Source organism: Cyanistes caeruleus, chromosome 8 (assembly GCF_971803275.1).
Source record: "Cyanistes caeruleus chromosome 8, bCyaCae1.hap1.1, whole genome shotgun sequence".
In the NCBI taxonomy this organism is placed as follows: Eukaryota; Metazoa; Chordata; class Aves; order Passeriformes; family Paridae; genus Cyanistes; species Cyanistes caeruleus.
The window spans coordinates 16,192,509-16,212,794 of NC_141708.1; the positions used below are offsets into that span (position 1 = coordinate 16,192,509).

The window sequence follows — 20,286 nt, forward strand, 5'->3', positions numbered from 1 at the left end:
TCTGTGGAGAAAAAGGGGGAAAAAAAAAAAGAAAAAAAAAAAAAAGCTGTATTTGGGGTCTTATTTTGCATGAGAAAATATTTTGTTTGGGAATTACAGTCAAAGGCATTCTCTCATACATTGTAATATTTTCCATGTGTGGCAGCTTGTTTTTCAGTGGTACAAATATGTGCAATAAAGGCCGAGGATAAAAATTAATCTAACAGTTTTTGCAGCAATGCTTTTGATGGTTTCATTCGATTTCATTTTCCTGTGGATACTGCCATTAGTTCTGCTGCTTGCAATATGTGAAGCATAATTCTGAAAGGTTCATGAGGTTGTAGGATCCAGTAAGAGATGACTGATTTCTCCCCCCACACACATACACTCCACCCCACACCCACTCACCCACCCACCAGCAAAACATAATGCTGTACTATTTTTGGAAACAGGGAAAGGGCCTCCCTGTGAAAACAGAAAGCAGTGTATTTCTCAGTTACATCACTTTGCAATCTAATGCTGTGTTGTGCTCAGTGTTTTTGTGGTGATGCAAGTCTCTTTTTTTTTCTTTCCTTTTTTTTTTTTTTTTCCTTCAGCCGGTTGGATTTTCCCCATCTTACAGCACCTCGCAGGTCTCTTCTCTGAGCAGTACGTTGCCTGAGTGAGTGGAAACATACAGATCAGCTGCAGGTTTCTATCTACAAAAACAGAGTGAAAGAGAAAGAAAAGGGTTGGGAAAGCAGAGACAAATATTGACCTGGACTTAGAGAAAGACATCCAATGGCTGAATAAAGAACCCTGTTCATGTTTTGGGATATTCTTTCAACTGGCTGGAACGAGAGCGGATCAAAAGAATGGGAAATGCCAGCAGACCCTTTAGAAGAATTGCTTATTTCTTATGCCTTTTATCTGTGCTTTTGCTGACTGAAGGGAAGAAACCAGTGAAGCCAAAATGTCCTGCCTGGTGTACTTGTACCAAAGATAATGCTTTATGTGAAAATGCCAGATCTATTCCTCGCAGCGTTCCGCCTGATGTTATCTCACTGTAAGGGCTGTAAGCATTTGGTTATTTAATTTATGATTTAAAATTAACTAGGATGTGTGGTGTTTTCAGTGCATACAGAAGGATGCTTGCTGCAGGGAGTACCTCCAGCATTCAGAATCATCAGCTAATGTGTTAAAATTGTGCTGCATTCTTGAATCCTGATTTTTATATCTTTTTCATCTGTCTGTCTGTCTGTCTGTGTATGTGTACACATCTCATTTTATACCTTCTTATATAGTACATGAAACCTGTCACATTATTTTGGGAAGGGGGAAGATATATTTTTTTTACTTATATAAATAAATTTCTCTGTGATGACCAGATCAGTATTATAACCATGGATATATGCAGCTACATTAATGTATGGTTGTTTTTTTCTTCTTTACAGATCCTTTGTGAGATCTGCTTTTACTAAAATCCCAGAAGGGAGTTTTTTGCTCACACCATCTCTGCAGCTTCTGTGAGAAATTTTTATATGATATGATTTTGTTATGAAATGTATATGTATTCATAAATATTTCAGAAAGGGTCTTAGTATTAATTTTATAAGAAACAGCGTCAGACAATTTATTAGATCATAAAATACAAGACTTTTAGCAATTTGAAAGATAGTGCATGTTTTATTTTTACTTAGCATTTTGCAAGGCTGTCTGTTGTCAGTACTACTTTGGATGCTTACATGCTGAAGCTTTTGGTGACAGAATGCATGCTATCTTCATTATACTTTAATTAACATTACAGTAAGGACTTAAGTATTGCAACAACTATTCTTGTTTATTTTCTGCGTTCCTGGGACCTGATCCCAGTATAAAGCTGTCCATTTGCAACTCCCATTGACTGTGAGCTCACAGCCCCTCAGATCAGGCCTGTCATTGCAGTGGGACAGGTCCTGAAGTCCTTTTCCATGTAAAATTGGCATTGACTTCTGTGGAAGTTTAGTCACTTCAGTGGGAGTTTTGCCTTCATAGTACCTGGATTTGACCCTGTTTGTTATTTCACCGTCTTAAAAGTAATGACGATTTTCTCCCAATTAAAAACTGAAGTAGTTATTTCAAAGTGAAATACTGTGATGAGGTATACATGGAAAGAGAATATTTTGGGATATTTAACTATTAGCTGCATTTCAACATAGGATTTTTACAGGCTTGCAGGCTTTCCTAGAAATGTGGGCATACGATTATATAATTGTGAGCTATACAGAGGTAGAGGGGGTGTAACCTGAACTGTTTATAGTGGATGTGCTGCCAGCCTGACACACACCCAGATTTGTCTCAGAAATCCGGCAAGGCAGACTCCCCAGTGTGATCAAAACCAGAATAGGATGTCTGTCCCAACCCGACTTCCCGTGCACTCTGGATGTGGTCAGAGGTGTAATGTTGATGTACTGGAGCTCTCTGGCTGTTAAATTAAACCGGTGACGTACCAATAGCTGAAGCCCTGACCCTGGCTGTACTCTGCTACCTCAAGTGGAGCTGATAAGGAGGTGCAGACATACTGTACAATTTTGGATACAGGGTAAATAGGTAAATGCAGTTACTATGGAAACCTAAATGCTTTTCCATGGTGCTTTATTCCAGAGAAGCTTTTTTCAGGTGGTCATGGATCACAAAAGGGACACATTTCACATAATTTCTGCAATGGGCCTTTCAATAGAGAGGAAAAAAAATAAGCAGCAGCACTGGTGGGGCTTGTGTCTGAAGAGAGTGAGTAGGACATCATCTCTCTTGGCTACGATACACCACCTACACTCAGTAATCCCACTGCAAAGCAGGCAGAATTGGGCATGGTAGAGTAGGACAGACACAGTCATCTTATTTTGAGTTATTATAGTGCTTGGCACAGTGGGCTTGGGCAACGTCTTACGGCATTTTGGTAATTATAATAATTTCCATTTCTACTGTACAATGAAATGCACATTCTACACTGCTGTTCATAAATGTTGCAGCAAAAACTATGACCTCAGAAAAGCAGAGCTTGTTCCACTGTGGGCTTTGATGAGTGATCTGTTTTCCAAATATATTTTTAACATGGTAGTTGAACTGCTTGCCATCCTTGGAATGTCAGGCTGCTGATCTAAGGCAAATGACTCCTTAAACACAGGCCATAGGAGCAGGATTGTATCTGTGGGGACAACACTCCAATTTGTACGTGGGAAAGAAAAATTTTCATCTTTGGCAGAAGATAGTAAGGGAAATAAGAATATGGAAAACTTACATTAATTAAACATTACAGGAAATTTTAGCTTTGCATGATTATAGCTGTACTGGAAGGTTTAATTTAGCCAACAGCAACATTTAGCAGCTTATATGTATTTCTATAATAATAGAAATACATATAGAAATAGTCTCCAGCATTATGTTTTTGAAGTCCAAATGTAATTGGATATCTCCAACACACCAGTCACAGATTTCTAAATATGGTATAATTCTGCCACTATTATTATTTACTACTATTTTTAATGTAGTAGCACCAATGGTCTCTGGAAAAATCATGGTCTTGAGCTAAACACTACTCAGAACTCCCAGTCCAGGAGAGCTTTTCTTCTTGTGTAGTATGGATGGTATGCTCCGTGCTCTTCATGTGACAACAAAAATACAAGGAACCTACACAGCTACGGTGAAGTTCCAGCAAGAGTGTTCCCTAAATGTAGAGAAAACCTCCCATCTCTCATCTTCAGCACTTTTATCTCTGTGTATCAGCAACGTGCTGAGAGTGCTCTTATAAACTGATGACATGAAAGCCTGCAGAAAGAAGGGAGGTAATCACAGCATCAGGATTTGTACCTGCACTGTTCTGTTCCTGTCAGGTAATACAGTCCCTAGCTACAGCGCTGTACCTTCAGCCTCTATCCCCAGAAGCAGAAACTATGGAGTTCAAGGACAAATTGGGGAATAAAAAAATTCTTTGTGCATCAAATGCATCTGATAGCCATTGGGGAGAGGTATGAGTTGGAAGGCAAATGAACTCACCAACTGCAAGACCTATGCTGTAAGCCTGGCAATCTCTAAAATAGCAATACTATTTAAAGAGATACCACTCTGCTCTCTAAATTATAGAGTGCAGAAAAGGAAAATATCCAATAAAATCACATCAGAAAAGTAAAATTGTTGCAGGATTTATTAAATTTGTCTTCTGGTTCTATAATTCTATAAAAATACTTGTTTTCTCTAAAACGGAAGTATTTTTTATTTTGACAAAAAGGAAGAATCTCCTGCTTGCATTTTTTCATACACTTCATATAGGAACATACTGAAAGTGGAAAAAGCACAATTTGCAACAGCCAACTGAAAAATACATTACCTGCAATTTATTCTGAATGTAAATGTCAAAAAAAGAGATTAGTTCATTAAGTGGATTAATTAGTACTTGGAAATTCTGCATTCCTGAACATCTAAGAATGCCATAGTACGAATCTATTTATCCATCAGGTCAATTGATTAAAATATAGATGTGCATGTAGTATTCCACTGGGGTAAAGTTCATTGTACTTTATGATGTCTCACCACATTAAAAGTGTGGCAGACCAGGTCTAGATTATAATGGACAAATGCAAACATGGCTGATAAGCATAAATAAAGCTGGAAAAATCAATGCTAGTCTACTTTTAATGCTTACAAAATTACATCAAATTAAATGCGTTGCTGGTATTTTTACTGTTAGATGCATAACCTAAGAGTATCTCCAAGAGGTATAATGAGGTCTTAAAAAGAATTCTGACTCAAGCACTGTCTGAATTTAAGAGATTTTCCTTTTTTTTTTCCCCCAGTAACCTTCAGTACCATTGGGTTAAATACACTCAGAAATTTGATTTAAAGTTAAAGGATTTTCGTTCCTGTCAGTGTTGCAAATTCAACCTGATGTCTGGCTAACCAGCAATTTAAACCAAGACAATTTAAATCTCTGTAGTACTTGAAGATTTCATTATTGTCCTAGTATATCTCCAGAGGCACTTGTACAATCCCATTGTTTTACTGGCATGATAAACCCACGTTTACATCCCACAGAAGTCAAAGGAATTTTATCAGATGGCCCCAGTAGATGATTGTTGGATCCTTCCCTTTGCACCACACTATGGTGCAATACATGAGCCTTACAGTCCTAAAGTGCTTGCACAGTAAAAACATGAAACCAGGCAGTGGAAATTTGGCCTATCATGGCTTGATGAACCATTTTCTAGCTCTGCTGATAACCTAATGGTCTTTTGTTTTGCATCTCTTTATGCAGGTTGTTTACGTCCAACACTTTTGATGTTATTAGCGATGATGCTTTCATGGGCCTTCCTCATCTAGAATATTTGTGAGTGGAAAAAAAGTATATTTCCTGGCATTATTGAAGAGAGTGGGTGGGCTCCCAAGTTCCAGGCATTGCTTTGACCAGAATCACTTTACGACCCATTACAGGTTCATAGAGAACAACAACATTAAGTCAATTTCAAGAAATACTTTCAGAGGACTGAAATCTTTAATTCACCTGTAAGTAAAGTGATTGAATATATTAGTTGGTATATTTAATTTAGTAACTGAACCACTGTGTTGTTTAATTTCTCGTTTTCATATATAACTGTTCCTAGTAATTTAAGTGTTATTAATAGTAATTTATTTAGAATGTTAATCTTTGTGTTTCCACCAAAGACTTCCAAACTGTGGTATGTGTAGAAGGCAAAGACACAAACAGCTTCCAAGCAGTACATGATTGGCAGTGGTTCCCTGACTTTCTCTGCTTGGAGCACAGATGATTTCCAGCTGAGCATGTAGGAGCAGGGAGGAGTATGAATTGGGAATCTTGGCATTGATGAAATGAGTCCCAGTTTGGGACTTGGAATGGAGGGAGGTGGGAGCTGTGTCAGGAATGTGAGAGGCTGAGGGATGAACCCACACCTCTTCCCAGGTACCCCAGTCTGACATGGATCCAGGAGAATATTACAGCCATTCTTGGGACAGGCTATCACTGTCTGTGCCCATGTCCACTTAAGACAATAATAGTATACAGAAGAATTTTACTAAGTCAAACTTGAAAATTCCACCCAGAGCAATTTTAAATAGAAGACTTGCAACAAGATGTATTTGTTATGGCTTACTGATCTACTTCTTCCATTCTGCACCTACCCTACTCTGCACCCTGTCCTCTCCTGCATGTGAGCAGGAGCTTCCCACAGTCAGGATCTGCTACACATTGACACTGGTATCTGCTTACCCTTCCTTGTGTGCTGCTCAGCCCTTCGGCTATCTTGGAAATACAGCCAGCTGTTGCCCTCTGACCTGCTGCAGCCCCTTGCTGCATTAGCTGGGAGGGGAAATTAGTCCAAGGCACTCTGGATGCCAATATGCTGTAGGAGCAACGCTCCCCATGCCCTCACCAGCAGGAGCATTTCTCACACTGTGCTTAGCAGGTGAGACACACATTGGCAACAAATAGCTGCAACATTTCACTGCACACAGGAGTAGCTTCCTTTTCTCTGAGCTAGGGAGACATTTTTATACAGGCTTTTGTCTCTTATCGTACAAGTTTATCTTTTTAACTATAGCAATAATTTAATTTAATGAGGAATAAAATTTTTAAAAGCAAACTACACACTATAAGAAAACAGAAAAAAAATAAAAAAGGAGAAAAGTAAAAAAATGAGGCTAAAACATCTGTAGTCTTCCTGACATGGGTTTATACCCAGTTCTGAGCATCTGCATTCTGAAGCATGTCATGTATATCATAGACAGGGGAGTGGATTCTGACCTTTTGGCCTTAACATGATAACCTCCAAGAAGGTTTTGAAACAGGGTCGTTTAACTTTTTCTTTCATGTATTTTGACAGAGCAAAGAAAGCAAAGTTCCATTTTAAGCAGTTAATGCATAAATATAATAGTAGAATTGCAATTCACCACATCTTCACCACCTAGTAAATGTACCGTAAAACATTTTATGCTTTCCCTTTTGGTCAGGGCAAGATTTACAGCTGGATGAAAGCAAGCCTACTGTGACTACTTGTGTAGATAAAGTTAAATATGGAATGGCTCTAGGTCTGAGGAAGAGGAAAGAGAGAGGAGAGGGAAAGAGGTACATAAAAAGGCTGTGCACATCCCATAGCAATCCATATTAGAGGTACAGGCAGAATTATACTGTTGTTAGAAAAATGATAACTGGATAAGGCTGGTAGCTGGGACCCTATCTTCAAAATATTTACGCACATGAATAGCTTTATATTCACAAATGGGCCCAGTACATTATTTATCATATTCATTTACTTATTTAGTAGGTACTGCTGCCAGTGAACAAATTGCTTTTCTAAAACAGAGGAAGGCAGAGTTTCTTCGCCACAGAGCGAAGGCTAACGCTCTGTGCGTCCAAGGCTAATGTCTTTCTTGTCTGTTACATTGGTTTCTGGGGATGCTCCAGGACTTTCACAAGTGAAAACATATGCAAAAGACAGAACTACATCTGAGGAGTAACTGCCATCTGCATGCACATTTTTGGGACATAGATTTGTGCATCGTGCTGCTATTGTCCATGGAGCACTATTCACAAAGACAATGAGAAATTTGTGGAAAATCACTACAGAGGCACCAGTAGTTTAATCTGCTTGAAGAACCACTCCTCATCTTTTGGGGAAAATTGCACATATACTTTAAGAATGATCATTTGGCACCCTGAGGCACTTTTCATTTAAGAAAAAAGAGAGTACTTGTGTGCATAAAATACATTAAAAAGAATCATAGTGTATGAGCATGCAAATAAAGTCCTACGAGGTTAGATAAGATGAACTTTGTTCTATTTATTCTATTTACTTCCTTTTTGCAACATAAATTTTGGAATGCAGTAAGCTATCCAAACATTTTTACTTTTATAATGCAATTAACTTCAATAATTACAGTTTGTCCTTATTTTAAAAGAGAGACATCTAGAATTTATTATTGTGCAACAGGATTTATTTTCTAGTCAGAATACGTTTAAGAACAGAAACATTTTTAAAAGATTGCCTTTTGTTACTAATTTACTAATTTAATATCAAAATCTTACAGCTAGCATTGGGCGGTAAATTCTATGCACAGTATTTTTAATTTTGATTGCATTTCTCTCAGAACTGTCACCATTGCATGTTTGAGTCAACATTTACTCTCTTCTTATAGTCCAAATACCACGTACAGCACGATCTAATCAAGACAGTGTTTTCTCATTTGTATGCTTTTTAACAGTGGACTATAAAATCCATAATTTTCATTCAAAAATTGGCAAATGCATAAACCTTGCTCAAATTTTTCTGTCAGTCATGTACCAATGGCAGCAGTGAACCACTCCTACTTCCAAGTACACTCTCCCTTTTAGTTTGCTATATAATAACATATAAAAGCAAAATAGGGCATTAAACTTGTCTCAGTTTGCAAGTCCACACAGCTTTCTTCATGTGAATAACCTGACTTTTAAAGAATTGCACTGGAGCATAAAATTGCACATAGGTGAAGCACATGATATATTCACATATAGTGTTACAATCAGATGTACCTTGAAAGTAGTGGGGTCAGAATGGACTAATGGAAGTATCCCATATTTACTATTACTGATCAGACAAACACTTATTTTTAAATGAGGAAGCACCTGGGACACCTGGGCTTGTTCTTGTAGTTAAGTGTGTGCCTAAATGTCTTTGTTTGGCTAGAGAAATCGTGGTTAATAAATAACATTTATGTTTACGAGTTACAACAGAAGAGCTTCTAAGTCTTACTAGCTACAGATTCTAACTGGGATCTTAATCTAAAATTATTTCTCTCCATTTTTTGTTTCTTCTCATAAGTAATAAATAATTCTGTTAATTGGAAGAGGCATAGACTATACCCTACATTATTCTTTTTCTGTCATGCCCTCCGTGACATCTGAGGTCTTTGGCAGACTCACAGAGACAGTCTGACTGAAATGTAATATACTGTTTGTTCAACGCCTGCTCACATTTCCTTGTCACTTTTACTAGCCGGAATACTCACTGAATTTAAACAAGTTTTCCCAACATTGAAAACTGGGAATTAATAACATTTTTTTAGTGGTCTAATACACTCACACACAAATGCACAGGCCAGGAAAGCAATTCACACCGATCAACAATTTGTTGCCTATTACTGCATGTTTTTAAAAACTAAACTATGAGCGAAACCTAAGTCCATCAGCCCATATTAGTAAGATTTTCCTTCCAGAAGAGGTACAAGAAAGTGGGGAAATTGCAGTGATGTGAGCACCATGTATTGGGATCTCATAGGGAAAACATCAGTAGATCCAATCATGACTAATTGTTTTCAAATGTTAAATGGTATTGGCAAAACACCAAAGGTGATAGCACTTTTTACTCTGCTAAGTGAAGTATTGTAAATGCTACTGGGCTGCTGAAGAGGGAGAAAGCAGAAGGAGGTATGGCATTTTAGTGGAAGGAAAAGTCACAAAGTAAATGAGCTATTCTTAAAAGCAATCTTTTAGAATAAGTACTGGAGAATACCAGTGTTGTTTTCTGTAAGTAAAAATCCCCACACAGTATATCACAACTTGCAAAAATGTGTAGTTTCATGAACAACTAGCACTAATACTGAAGTGTTTTCTTTTACAGGAGTCTCGCAAATAATAATCTCCAGTCACTTCCAAAAGACATATTTAAAGGCTTGGATTCTTTAACAAATGTGTAAGAAAGCAATTAATTAATCTTTTAATTATACCACAAGTATAAAGAGATTACTTTAGAGGACATTCTAAGTAACCATTCAAACTAGTAGCCAGTAATGGATCTTATTACTGGGTAGAGACTACACAATATACGTAGGCTTGGTTTTTTTGTCTGCTGTTTCTGAGAACTTGTGATACTTTTGAATATTCCACCAGTTATGAAGATAAGTAATATTGTTAGTAGTTATGTAATAAAGCTGCATGTTACTATTTTGTGAATAAGAAGGGAGGATGCTTAGGGATGCATGAGAGAGCAAGGCATGCAGGGAAGGTGGAAGATATTTAATGAAGTAACGTTTTAATGTGCAAGCAATTCCTGGGAAAGCTATCTTTTATCAATAGAGCATGTGTATAAGTAAGTATCCCATACTAAATCTAATTATAACCAGATCAAAACATCAGCTTGTTTAAATAGATGTCTGTGTATACATATATATATATATGTGTGTGTATATATAAAATACCAGTGAAAATACAAAATATAGATAAACAGATAAATCTTAAAACTTTTTTAGTGAAATAGATCCTGTTTGCAATATACCAAATCCAGTTCCATCTGATCTGGGATAATAAGCTCAGAAAATCCTTTGCCTGCTCCCAGTATGAACAAGGTAGGCTGAATCCCTTGAGCAGAGCTGCAGCAGTAAGATGTGGCCATGGCCAGTGTATCTGGAGCATTACTTGGCACGACTGATCATGGCCAGGTGGTTACACAGCCTGGTCCTGGCGCTTGCCTGTTCCTGTACATACGATCGGAAATCTGACTGAAGACAGCTGTAAAAGTCTTGAACAAAACTCCTTTTCTTGTGTCTCCTGAAGCCCTAAGTGAGTGTATCCAAAGGAAATAGTGAATACTGACTGGCTGACCATCAGGTTACATTGATTCTTATTTTGTTGTCTAGAATGCTCTTACTGAGAAAGGGTAATCCAAAGGAAACAGGGGTCATTAGTTTGGGAGGCTTTTGCATACCTGTAAAAATTTATTTTCCCTTATGGGGAAATCAATAAAAATTTCTGACTATTCACCAAGTTAAGGTCTCCTTGATTACCTTAATATAATTAAATCTGTGTGGGTTCTGGTATGCAGATTTAACTATGGGTCAGGGCTAATAATCCAGGAAGGCCTCAACTAAGAATAAGCAAGAGGGTACATATTTAACAAAAGCTTGTTTTGTTGTTCTCAAGGAAAAATAAATTTAACTGACTACTTATTTTCAATGCATGATTTATTTGTTGTAGAGATCTTAGAGGCAATGCATTTAACTGTGACTGCAAACTGAAGTGGTTAGTGGAGTGGCTGGGCAGCACCAATGCAACCGTTGAAGATATTTACTGTGAAAGCCCACCAGAATATAAGAAGCGCAAAATCAATAGCCTCTCTCCAAAAGAGTTTGATTGCATTATTACAGGTAATGTGCCCCAAATTATTTAATCTTTTTAAAGACAAAGCTATAGTTTTTCATTCTAGAGCCCATTTTTGCAGGAATGCTGCATTCTGGATGGAAATTCTACTAAAATCAGTATGAACTCCACTGGTTTAAGTCTGACATGGGAATCATTTGGGAACAGGGTCCTATATTTCAGTATCTACTCAAACTTTAATATGTTACATAATGATTTGGAAAACTGGGACATAAAACAGTACCTCTTTTTATTGAGAAAGATTGCAAAACAAATTGCAGTGCTCCTTTATCAACAGAAAAATTGAACTAGTGATGAAGTCACTAGTAAGTTGTAATAAATTGGTATCTGATAATCATACTTTTTTTTTCAGTACATGATGGAAAGTATCTCTGTGATTATCATCTGTTGTGTGCACTTTTGCAGAATTTGAAGTTTATCAGTCCCTGCCATACCAGTCTCTGTCAGTAGATACTTTCTCATACATGAATGATGAACACGTGGTTATTGCTCAGCCTTTTACTGGAAAATGCATCTTTCTTGAATGGGACCATGTGGAAGTGATGTTCAGGAATTACGACAACATTACAGGTATGAACACTGCTTGACAAATATCATTACAACAAATTATCCAAGAAGTGGTACTAACCCTGTCTTTTACTTTTCTTTTTATAGGTACTTCAACTGTTGTGTGTAAACCTATAGTTATTGAAAGTCAGCTGTATGTCATTGTCGCACAGCTGTTTGGAGGCTCCCACATATATAAAAGAGATATTTTTGCTAATAAGTTTATAAAAATTCAAGATATTGAAATCCTTAAAATCCGAAAACCCAATGACATTGAAACTTTCAGGATTGCTGAAGACTGGTATTTTGTTGTTGCAGACAGTTCAAAGGCTGGTTTCACCACGGTTTACAAGTGGAATGGGAATGGATTTTATTCCCATCAGTCTCTGCACGCCTGGTACAGAGATACTGATGTGGAGTATCTTGAAATATCTGGCAAACCACATTTAATTTTGTCAAGTAGTTCGCAAAGACCTGTAATATATCAATGGAACAAAGGAACGAATGAATTTGTTAAGCGGTTTGATATTCAAGATATGGAAGATGCATATGCAGTGAAGCATTTCAAAGTGAAAGAGGATGTATACATTTGCTTAACAAGATTTATTGGGGACTCTAAAGTAATGAAATGGGGTGGTTCAGCATTTCTGGATTTACAAAGGATGCCATCCCGAGGGTCAATGGTATTCCAACCACTTCAGATAAATAATTATCAATATGCCATTCTTGGAAGTGATTATTCTTTCACTCAAGTCTATTATTGGGATGCGGAAAAGGCAAAATTTGTGAAGTTTCAAGAATTAAACGTACAGGCACCAAGATCTTTCATACATGTCTCCATCGATAAACGAGATTTTCTCTTTGCTTCAAGTTTTAAGGGAACTACACTGATTTATAAACATGTCATAGTTGACTTAAGCGCATGACACTCATAATTCTGAGATTACATCAGACTTTCTACCGTAAGTGGACAAAATGAACTAAATGCATGATGACTCTCTTATCTTACTTCCAAATGAATGCCTTTAAAAGTTGAGATTGCTAGAACAAATTATTACTAGTATCTTCATCTTTAATTGTCAAGTCTAGTGGTGTTGGAAGTTGCATTTTTTAACAAAAAGAAATTAAATTAACTGTTCTTTGCATCCACAATATGTAAATACATGTGCAACTGCATCTGTTGCTATAAAGAATATTAAGATGTACTTTTCCATTTATTTATTCACCTGTTTGAAACAACTGCCAAATAAAATGTTTACATTTTGTGTCTTTCACATTTCAAATATTATTTGCAGGTGATACTTTTCATTTGTGTATATATTATACACATATAAAATAAAGCCAAGAAGGCATATTGCCCACTGCAGTGTTGTACTGCATAGAAGATGCACAATATTGAAGATCAGGTGGATTTTACTAATAACAAGAAGTTCTTGATAACAATACTGCATTAAAACACAAGCCTATAAGTTATCACCTGGACAATCCTTGCACTTATGTAAAGCTTCACTGACTTAAGCAGAACTCTAACCAGAAAAAAGAATTCAGTTATCTAGATGTGCTTGTAGGATTGAAGGGTTCAGTTTTACACATCTAATTGTGGGATAGGCCTTTGTACTGTGTATAGCTGGATGTGATTTTCTAAAAATTCACTAAGAACTTGGTAGAATGAAAGACAAGGTAAAGGTCTGTGTTTCTTCACCTGATGCTGAAACAGCATAAAACAAATCTCTTGTACAGCACTGGGGCTGTTACTGTGCTAAAAGCTAGGAGCAAAGCTTATTTTTCAGCTAGTGTTATTTCTATAGCTGAACTGTCACACATCACTTGCATGAATTCTGTGTCCTTGTCAAGTCTTTCCACTATAATTGCAATTATTTAGTCTTCAATGAATTTATTTCTTATTCTGAATGAAGCTAGCGCATGGGAAGTAAATTTTTTCCGCTACCCTGCAATGAATCTACCAGGTACTTCTGAAATTCAGGGAACTTTGAATGTGGCAGGATAAAGTCAGTTTGTGTAGTGTATGCAACTCCAGGGAAGCTAACTATATCTGTTAAATTGTGCCAAATCTGAATGTGGCATAAAAATCTATTACAAGCTCAAAGTAAAAATAATCTTTTGTTTACATACATCTAGTGCACCACGTGAGAGAAACCTACACTGATGCTGAAGATGATTTAGTGCAGCTCAGGAAGAAAGCTCAAATTTATTTTAGGCACCTTTGCATTCACTTAAGTCATCAAGCATTATGCTTCACTGCCGTCTTTAAAATATAGACATGAATTCTGTGTTCATTTCTAGACATTTCTACCTTTCACAGATGTTGATGAGTGAATAAAACTAATCATACAGTGCATGTCAGCTGATCACATGAGCTGATTAATGTGTATTATGGAAGCCAGCCCTAAACAATATGCTTCTGTAATAAATAATGGAGATTTTTTTAATATTTAATGTTATTTGAAAAGAAAAATATATCACCTGAACAATACTACTCTAATAAGTTAATCTTTCTGATGCCTTTTTACCCATAGCTGCATATGCTCTGCAAAGCATTTGGCTTAATAACTACCTACTCCATAAGTATTTACAATGTGAGTAGAAAGATTTCAAACTATGTCTCACAGCTGAAACATCCCAATTTTTTTCTTAATAAATACATTTCCAAAAATCATCTTAATAAATAATCTCATTTGGCAGTTTCTTTTTTATGTCAAACCATATTTCTTTAATATAGTTTTACCTGCTAAATGAGCATGATTTCAAACCCCAGATGAACCCAAATAATATTTTTTATTATTTTTCAACATTGGCTGCACATCTGTGAGTGCCATCTCAGTTTGTCCATTTCTTCTTCAGTGCCCTTTGCATGACAAAGTCATGAACCCATCTCCAATCTACCAGCAAACCATTAAGTGTTTTCTATTTCTTCTTGTCTTCTGTTGTAGTCTTTTACTTAATGTCCTATTGAATTTGGTTTTGATCTGTTTTCTCCCATTATACTTGCCTACATGCACTCTCTATCAAATTATAAAGATAATGGCTGTGCATCCTTCTTGTTATGAACATATTATAAACATGTGACCGAATTTAAGTGGAGTTGGAGAAACTCGCTAATCTGCTACCAACATTTATTTACAAACATATTGTCTCACAGTGTACCTTGGGAAAGTTACATTTCATGGAAATGTATTTCAGAGCCAGCCAGCTATGCTGGGTAAGGCATATGCTATCTTAGTGCTATGATTGTTCTCTTGAGTTACCTCATTCTGAAATAATGTGACAGACTTATGGGAATTCACTCTTACTCCTGGGTTTAAAGGAGGAATTTAAATGCCTGCAAGGGTGTGAGTCACTAGAATTTTACTTTCACCATACATATAAAACTAGCCATGGTACAGTGGAGGTAGTAAGTTCTCAATGTGCTGGAGAATGCAACTGCAGTATCAGTTTGGTTGTTCCTTCAGAAAATTTTTTTCTGTGTCAAGTGATTGGGGAAGTTCTTAATGCCCATGTCATTCACCTAATTACTATAAAATGCTGAATCAAAACCTGCTCTCTTTTGAAAATCCCTTTTTCTGGTCCGTTTATGTCAGGTGGAGACTCACAGGGACAACAGCCAGTTCCTTATTGTGGGAGTATAGAGTTTCTTGGTACCACATAAGGAACTGGGGTATTTTTAGAACAGAACTCATAATCCTTAACGTAGAAGAGCGTAAAGCCTCATTAGGTGGCTCCCTGTGCTGTTTCTTCCTGATTTCAGACTGGGCATTTTAACAGCTCATCTGAGCATAAGGCTAAGGCCATATTCTATCCTGGGTCTCTGCTCAGTACTCTTGATATCAGTGGAAGAATCAGAAAAAAACTAGAATAGAACCTTTTATCATGTATACATTGATACTTTTTAAAAATGATGTTCTAAAAAACCTATTCCTTTCAACAAAGTCTGTTAATTGTGGCTGACTGGTTGTCTTCTGTAGTTATAATGGATTTTCTAAACTCCCTAATTGTTTTGTTTATGACTGACAGAATATGTAAGGTACTAAATGTATTATAAAAGACAGTATTGAAGGTTATTAATGGGTACTGCCGATCCTTGATGCTGCTTAGTCATGTTAATGTCTAAGATAAAAAGAGCACTAATGGAATAGTATTGTATTCCTACAACTACTTGATTATATTTTTAATAGAGCACAAATATAAAAGAATATTGCACCTCTCTACTTGGGAAGAGATATATAAAACACATTCAGAATACCTGATACTATACCATGTGTAACTATTTTTATTTTGTCTATTGCAATGCCCAGAACTTGCAGGTGTTTTGTTTCTACTTATTTTCCATTGAAAAAATGTTCCAAAAAGCACTCTTCCTAGGAAGAAAGAAATTCAATAAGGAAATATTTTGTTGTGTAAGGTAACAAAACAAACAGAAATGTATTATTGGTTTGAATTTCATTTTAATTATAACTTCTCCTAATGATTTTAATTTTTTTAACTTTATTTGAATGGGTTGTAACAGCCACTCAAAGTACGCTTGAGGATGGGAAACAATTATTAGCATAGTTAATAACGTGTGATATGCTTTGATATGTTCTAGTGGGAAGCTCACTAACAGCTGTATTTATGTATATAAGCACTAAAATATATTGTGTTAGCATTCAATGGATAATAAAGAATATTTAAACTATAGAAGTAACAAAAAGTCCTCAGACTGACAGTAGCACCAAGAGAAAGCAGAGAAGTCAGCATACCCAAAATGTTACAACTAGGAACAGAATACAAGCCCACAGCAAGTTTCAAGGGAGTGGAAGTTTTCTCTTTCAAGGAAGTATTTTCCTTTTCATGAAATATATAATGTGTTTCTCCTCAGTGGGGACCCCTGAAAATCCAGACAGTCACCTAGTTCTTGCAAAATGCAGTAAAAGGCTTACAAACTTAACACACTACATTCATGATCCTAATATGTGGATTTTTTTTCCTTTTGACACCTCTCTGCTACATGAGTCTCAGCTGTGGTGGCACAAAGGGAGTGGTCAGCATGCTGCTGCCCACCGAAAGGGCCAGGGCCCTGCCAGAAGTTAAGCCAGGTTCAGCAGATGGAAAATGCAAACCCAAGCACTCAATTCACTCAGCTGTTAATGCCTCCCCCACTGCCTAGCAGGTTTGCTCTCTGATTTGTTTTACATATTGCCAACGGTTCCCACCACCTTTCATACGCCTGCAAGCCTCTCATTCTTGCTGATCTGAGACCTAAGCGTTGTATTAAAGCTGTGATTTAGACTCCTATTGATTAGAAGGCTGAATGTGTTTTTGTGGCTGGGAACTCACCGATAAATGTCGAGGTCTTGGGGAGTTCAATTCCTGCAGACCGATCTGCGGTACACTGCCTGACTTACTGCTAATGGCAACTTTTCTTCCTTACTGATGACTCTGAATTCTAATGGCTGGTGTTACAGGCATGTCTCTGTTTATAGTTCACTTAAACAAAGTGCTCAGAGGCAAACCTAACCCTATTTCTATTCAGGAATTTTCCTGAAGTGAACTGCAACTACAAAGACCTCCAGTGTGCGATACAGAAGTGGTGTTGTATTTGTGCTTTGAGACTTTGAATCGCTCCAATTAGTTATGGTAGTGTAATACTTCTGTCTTCAAATTTGTTACAGCAGAAAGCAATTTGCCCCTAAATATGCATATTTATATTCATAGAATTGTTTATTTATACTCCAAATAAACTGAAGTGGATGATGGCAATAATTATGGTACTGTTCCCAATCTCCCATTCATCAAATCAATGTCTGGATTCTCAAAAGTTGTTTTCAACTCAGCCTTACTTTATTCTTCCTACTGAATTATTTCAATTGAAAAAGGACTTTCTGACCCATTCTCACTTCCTGTTCGAAGGCCTGGATAGTGACAGCAGTATGTTAACAAGTTGTCAACCTGCCCAGATGGTGAGCATCCAAAAATGCTGAAAGAGGTTCAGAATAAACAGGCTGATCTGCTAACAATACATAGTCCTTCATTAGAAACCATTTATGTGCAAAAGAACTAGAAGTAACAAATATTATATCTATTTTTCTAAAAAGTTAATGGAATAACCAGTGGGATTTCAGACCAGAAAGATCCACATTTATCTGAAATTATAAATGAAAATGGAAGTGTAAAATTTCAGAAGAAATTAGGTAACTAAGCAAGTGGGACAGACTGACTAGTGAAGTTGAGGGTCCAGAAATGCAAAATACTATACATAAGAAAAAAATGCTCACAAAGTTTAACATTAGCAGTAAAGAAAGTCAACTTGACATCGTTGTGAACTACTCAGAAAGATACTCATCTCAATATGCAGCAACAGGAAAGAACAAACAATGCTACCACATGTGCAGGATAATAGGGAGAATACAACACTGTATGTCAGGGCAAATCACTGCTGTTGCCTTATTTGAGATACTGCATGCAGTACTAATGTAGCCATCTCAAAAAACTCTGCAGTGTAATTAAGGACTCAGAGAGATGTGGAAAAATTCATTGAAGGTGTGGAATAAGATGGCACCTGACACTATCAAACCCCAAGCCATAAACCAAAATATCTTCCCCCACAAATTAAACTGTGGCATTCACTGTCATAGGCAGTGACATAGGGAACAAAAATACAGTATTCAGAAAGTCAAACACGGATAAATTACATAAAAATTTTAATTCTATTTCTTTAGTACTGAACAAAATTGCTCTTTCTAAGGCAACATGAGAGTCTTTGCGCTTCTGTCAGAAACATCTGGCTGCAACCATTTTGGATGAAAAGCCAAGCAGCTGGATAATGAATGTGCTCCAGTGTTGCATTTCCTATTTTCAGTTCTTGAGGCACAGTGCTCAGAAATTAGTTCAACTTTGTTGCTGAGGTCCACAAAACAACATAAATAAGATGTGCATTTGACACAGCCATTCAGAAGCATTTACAATACTGAGAATGTGAACGTTGAAGAAAATCTGTAAAATACCAGCAATGTAATTCCTTGAAATTATGTCAACAATTTAAAAATTTTGGCAAACAATTTACAAGCACTTGAGAATGTAATTGCACAACTTCGGCTGGCTTCAGCTATGTAACTCATGACAGAAGTAGATTCCCATGGGAAGAACAGAACTCAGCGTTTTATAAGCTTATTATTAAGATTTGAATATTAGAGCTGTAGGAATATTAGTAGTAAAGTACCTTATGATTAAGCAGGTTGTTATTATTGTTCTGTGAGGGAGTAATTTCTAAACCACAGGAACAGATCAACAATTCTGGAAAAACAAACAAACAAACAAACAAACAAACAATCCCTATTATCACAATTTCCAAATAACTGTGGAATTTGAAACCCTTATCCTGCTCCCTTTTGTCCTCCATATACAAAAACAGAAAGATACTATCCATTCAGGAAAAGCACTGTACCTATGTTGCTCCAAAGGAGCAAAACAAATGAAGATACAAGGAAGAAAAAGGATAAATCTGGAACAGAAAATTTAACTGCATGTGTGAATATCTAAACTTTCTGATATAGAGATTATTACTAAAAACAGAACATCCTTTTAATGTTTACACTTTAAGGCATTAGTTACCTGGATTATAAATTGCAAACTCAAATAAAAATCCACTGCTTCTAAATAATTCATATGTGCTAACATAAGTCCAGTCTTAAATACTAGCTTTAACTTTTCCTTAGCATTATTTAAGATAACAATGAGTCCTTCAAACTAAACTCACTTTAAGGCTGAGACCAAGAAAAAAATATCTGCTACAGCAGCTGTTAGAAAAACTCTGCCTTTTTATACAGGCTTCTGGAGTACATCAAACTGCAAAAACACAATGATAATCATATTTTTTTAGCTTGAACCGAACTGGAAATGAATGTTTGTTCCAAAATTACAACTCATTTCAGAATTTCTGTAAAATCATTTTGAGAGCAATGATACTATCAGAGGATCTAAGAGTAAGAAAAAATTAAGCTAATTTCAACTGTTTATCAAAAAATCCTGTGGGTTTGGATGTGACTTCATCTAAAAGTTGTATAAATCCAATAAAGTACAATTGCAAAATAATCAGTTAAAGAAATTTTATGAACTGCAAAGTGTACCTGGAAAAACTATTACAAATAAATTATGCCAGAGCAATATCACTCTATACATACAGAGCTCCCCTGAAGCTGTAAATTGCAAAGGTCCTTCCTTCTCTGAGAATACCTTAAAGCCCCCCCTTGTTCCTGCACATGGAGCAGGGAGCCCAGAAGCTGCCCTTGGAAGAAGGGAACGAGCTCTGATCATGCCTGAACAGAAATGATTTCCTTGAAGTACAGCCACAGACCAGAGACATTCCTCCCAGTGACAAGGACAACTCAGCAAGGTCTTGAGGGCACCAGCTTGTGCATGTCAAAACATTCCCAGTTTTACTGGTATTTCAGAGGTAGTAATCAGCTTGTGTGTGTCATCAAACCCGAGCTCACTTAGTGTCCACTTGCTGGGGAGCCAGGAACAGATTGCAGAGGTCAGCACACGCCGCAAAAGCTTGGTCAGCCCATTCCTAGGGGGCTGCCACTCTGGCACTGTTCACAGGATCT

The 20,286-nt window shown here is 36.8% G+C and overlaps 1 protein-coding gene and 1 long non-coding RNA gene across 3 annotated transcripts; one reads left to right on the forward strand and one right to left on the reverse strand.

Moving 5' to 3' along the window:
* Window positions 1–612: 612 nt before the first annotated feature.
* LOC111945586 (uncharacterized) lies at window positions 613–19,996 on the reverse strand. The gene is made up of 3 exons (XR_002871721.2): window positions 19,861–19,996; window positions 18,900–18,973; window positions 613–677 (listed from the first exon to the last, which is right to left on the reverse strand). It is a non-coding gene; the product is annotated as an uncharacterized LOC111945586 (long non-coding RNA).
* On the forward strand, window positions 671–12,966 carry LGI1 (leucine rich glioma inactivated 1). Of its 2 annotated transcripts, none has more exons than XM_023948253.2 (8): window positions 671–1,033; window positions 1,413–1,484; window positions 5,249–5,320; window positions 5,425–5,496; window positions 9,603–9,674; window positions 10,955–11,124; window positions 11,543–11,707; window positions 11,792–12,966. In XM_023948253.2, the coding sequence occupies exons 3-8, from the start codon at window positions 5,295–5,297 to the stop codon at window positions 12,607–12,609; spliced, it is 1,323 nt and encodes a 440-aa protein (XP_023804021.1). In that variant the 5' UTR covers window positions 671–1,033; window positions 1,413–1,484; window positions 5,249–5,294; the 3' UTR covers window positions 12,610–12,966. The 2 variants fall into 2 exon arrangements, with proteins under 2 accessions (XP_023804021.1, XP_023804020.1); XM_023948252.2 differs by having other exon boundaries at window positions 671–1,024.
* Window positions 19,997–20,286: the final 290 nt, after the last annotated feature.

What these genes read in the sequence shown, in the direction of transcription:
- LGI1 (XM_023948252.2), top strand. Translation starts at nt 834, where the DNA reads ATGGGAAATGCCAGCAGACCCTTTAGAAGAATTGCTTATTTCTTATGC. An exon ending in CTTCCTCATCTAGAATATTT is followed by an intron (nt 5,321 to 5,424) that starts GTGAGTGGAAAA and finishes GACCCATTACAG; the next exon opens with GTTCATAGAGAACAACAACA. An exon ending in GAATTACGACAACATTACAG is followed by an intron (nt 11,708 to 11,791) that starts GTATGAACACTG and finishes TTCTTTTTATAG; the next exon opens with GTACTTCAACTGTTGTGTGT.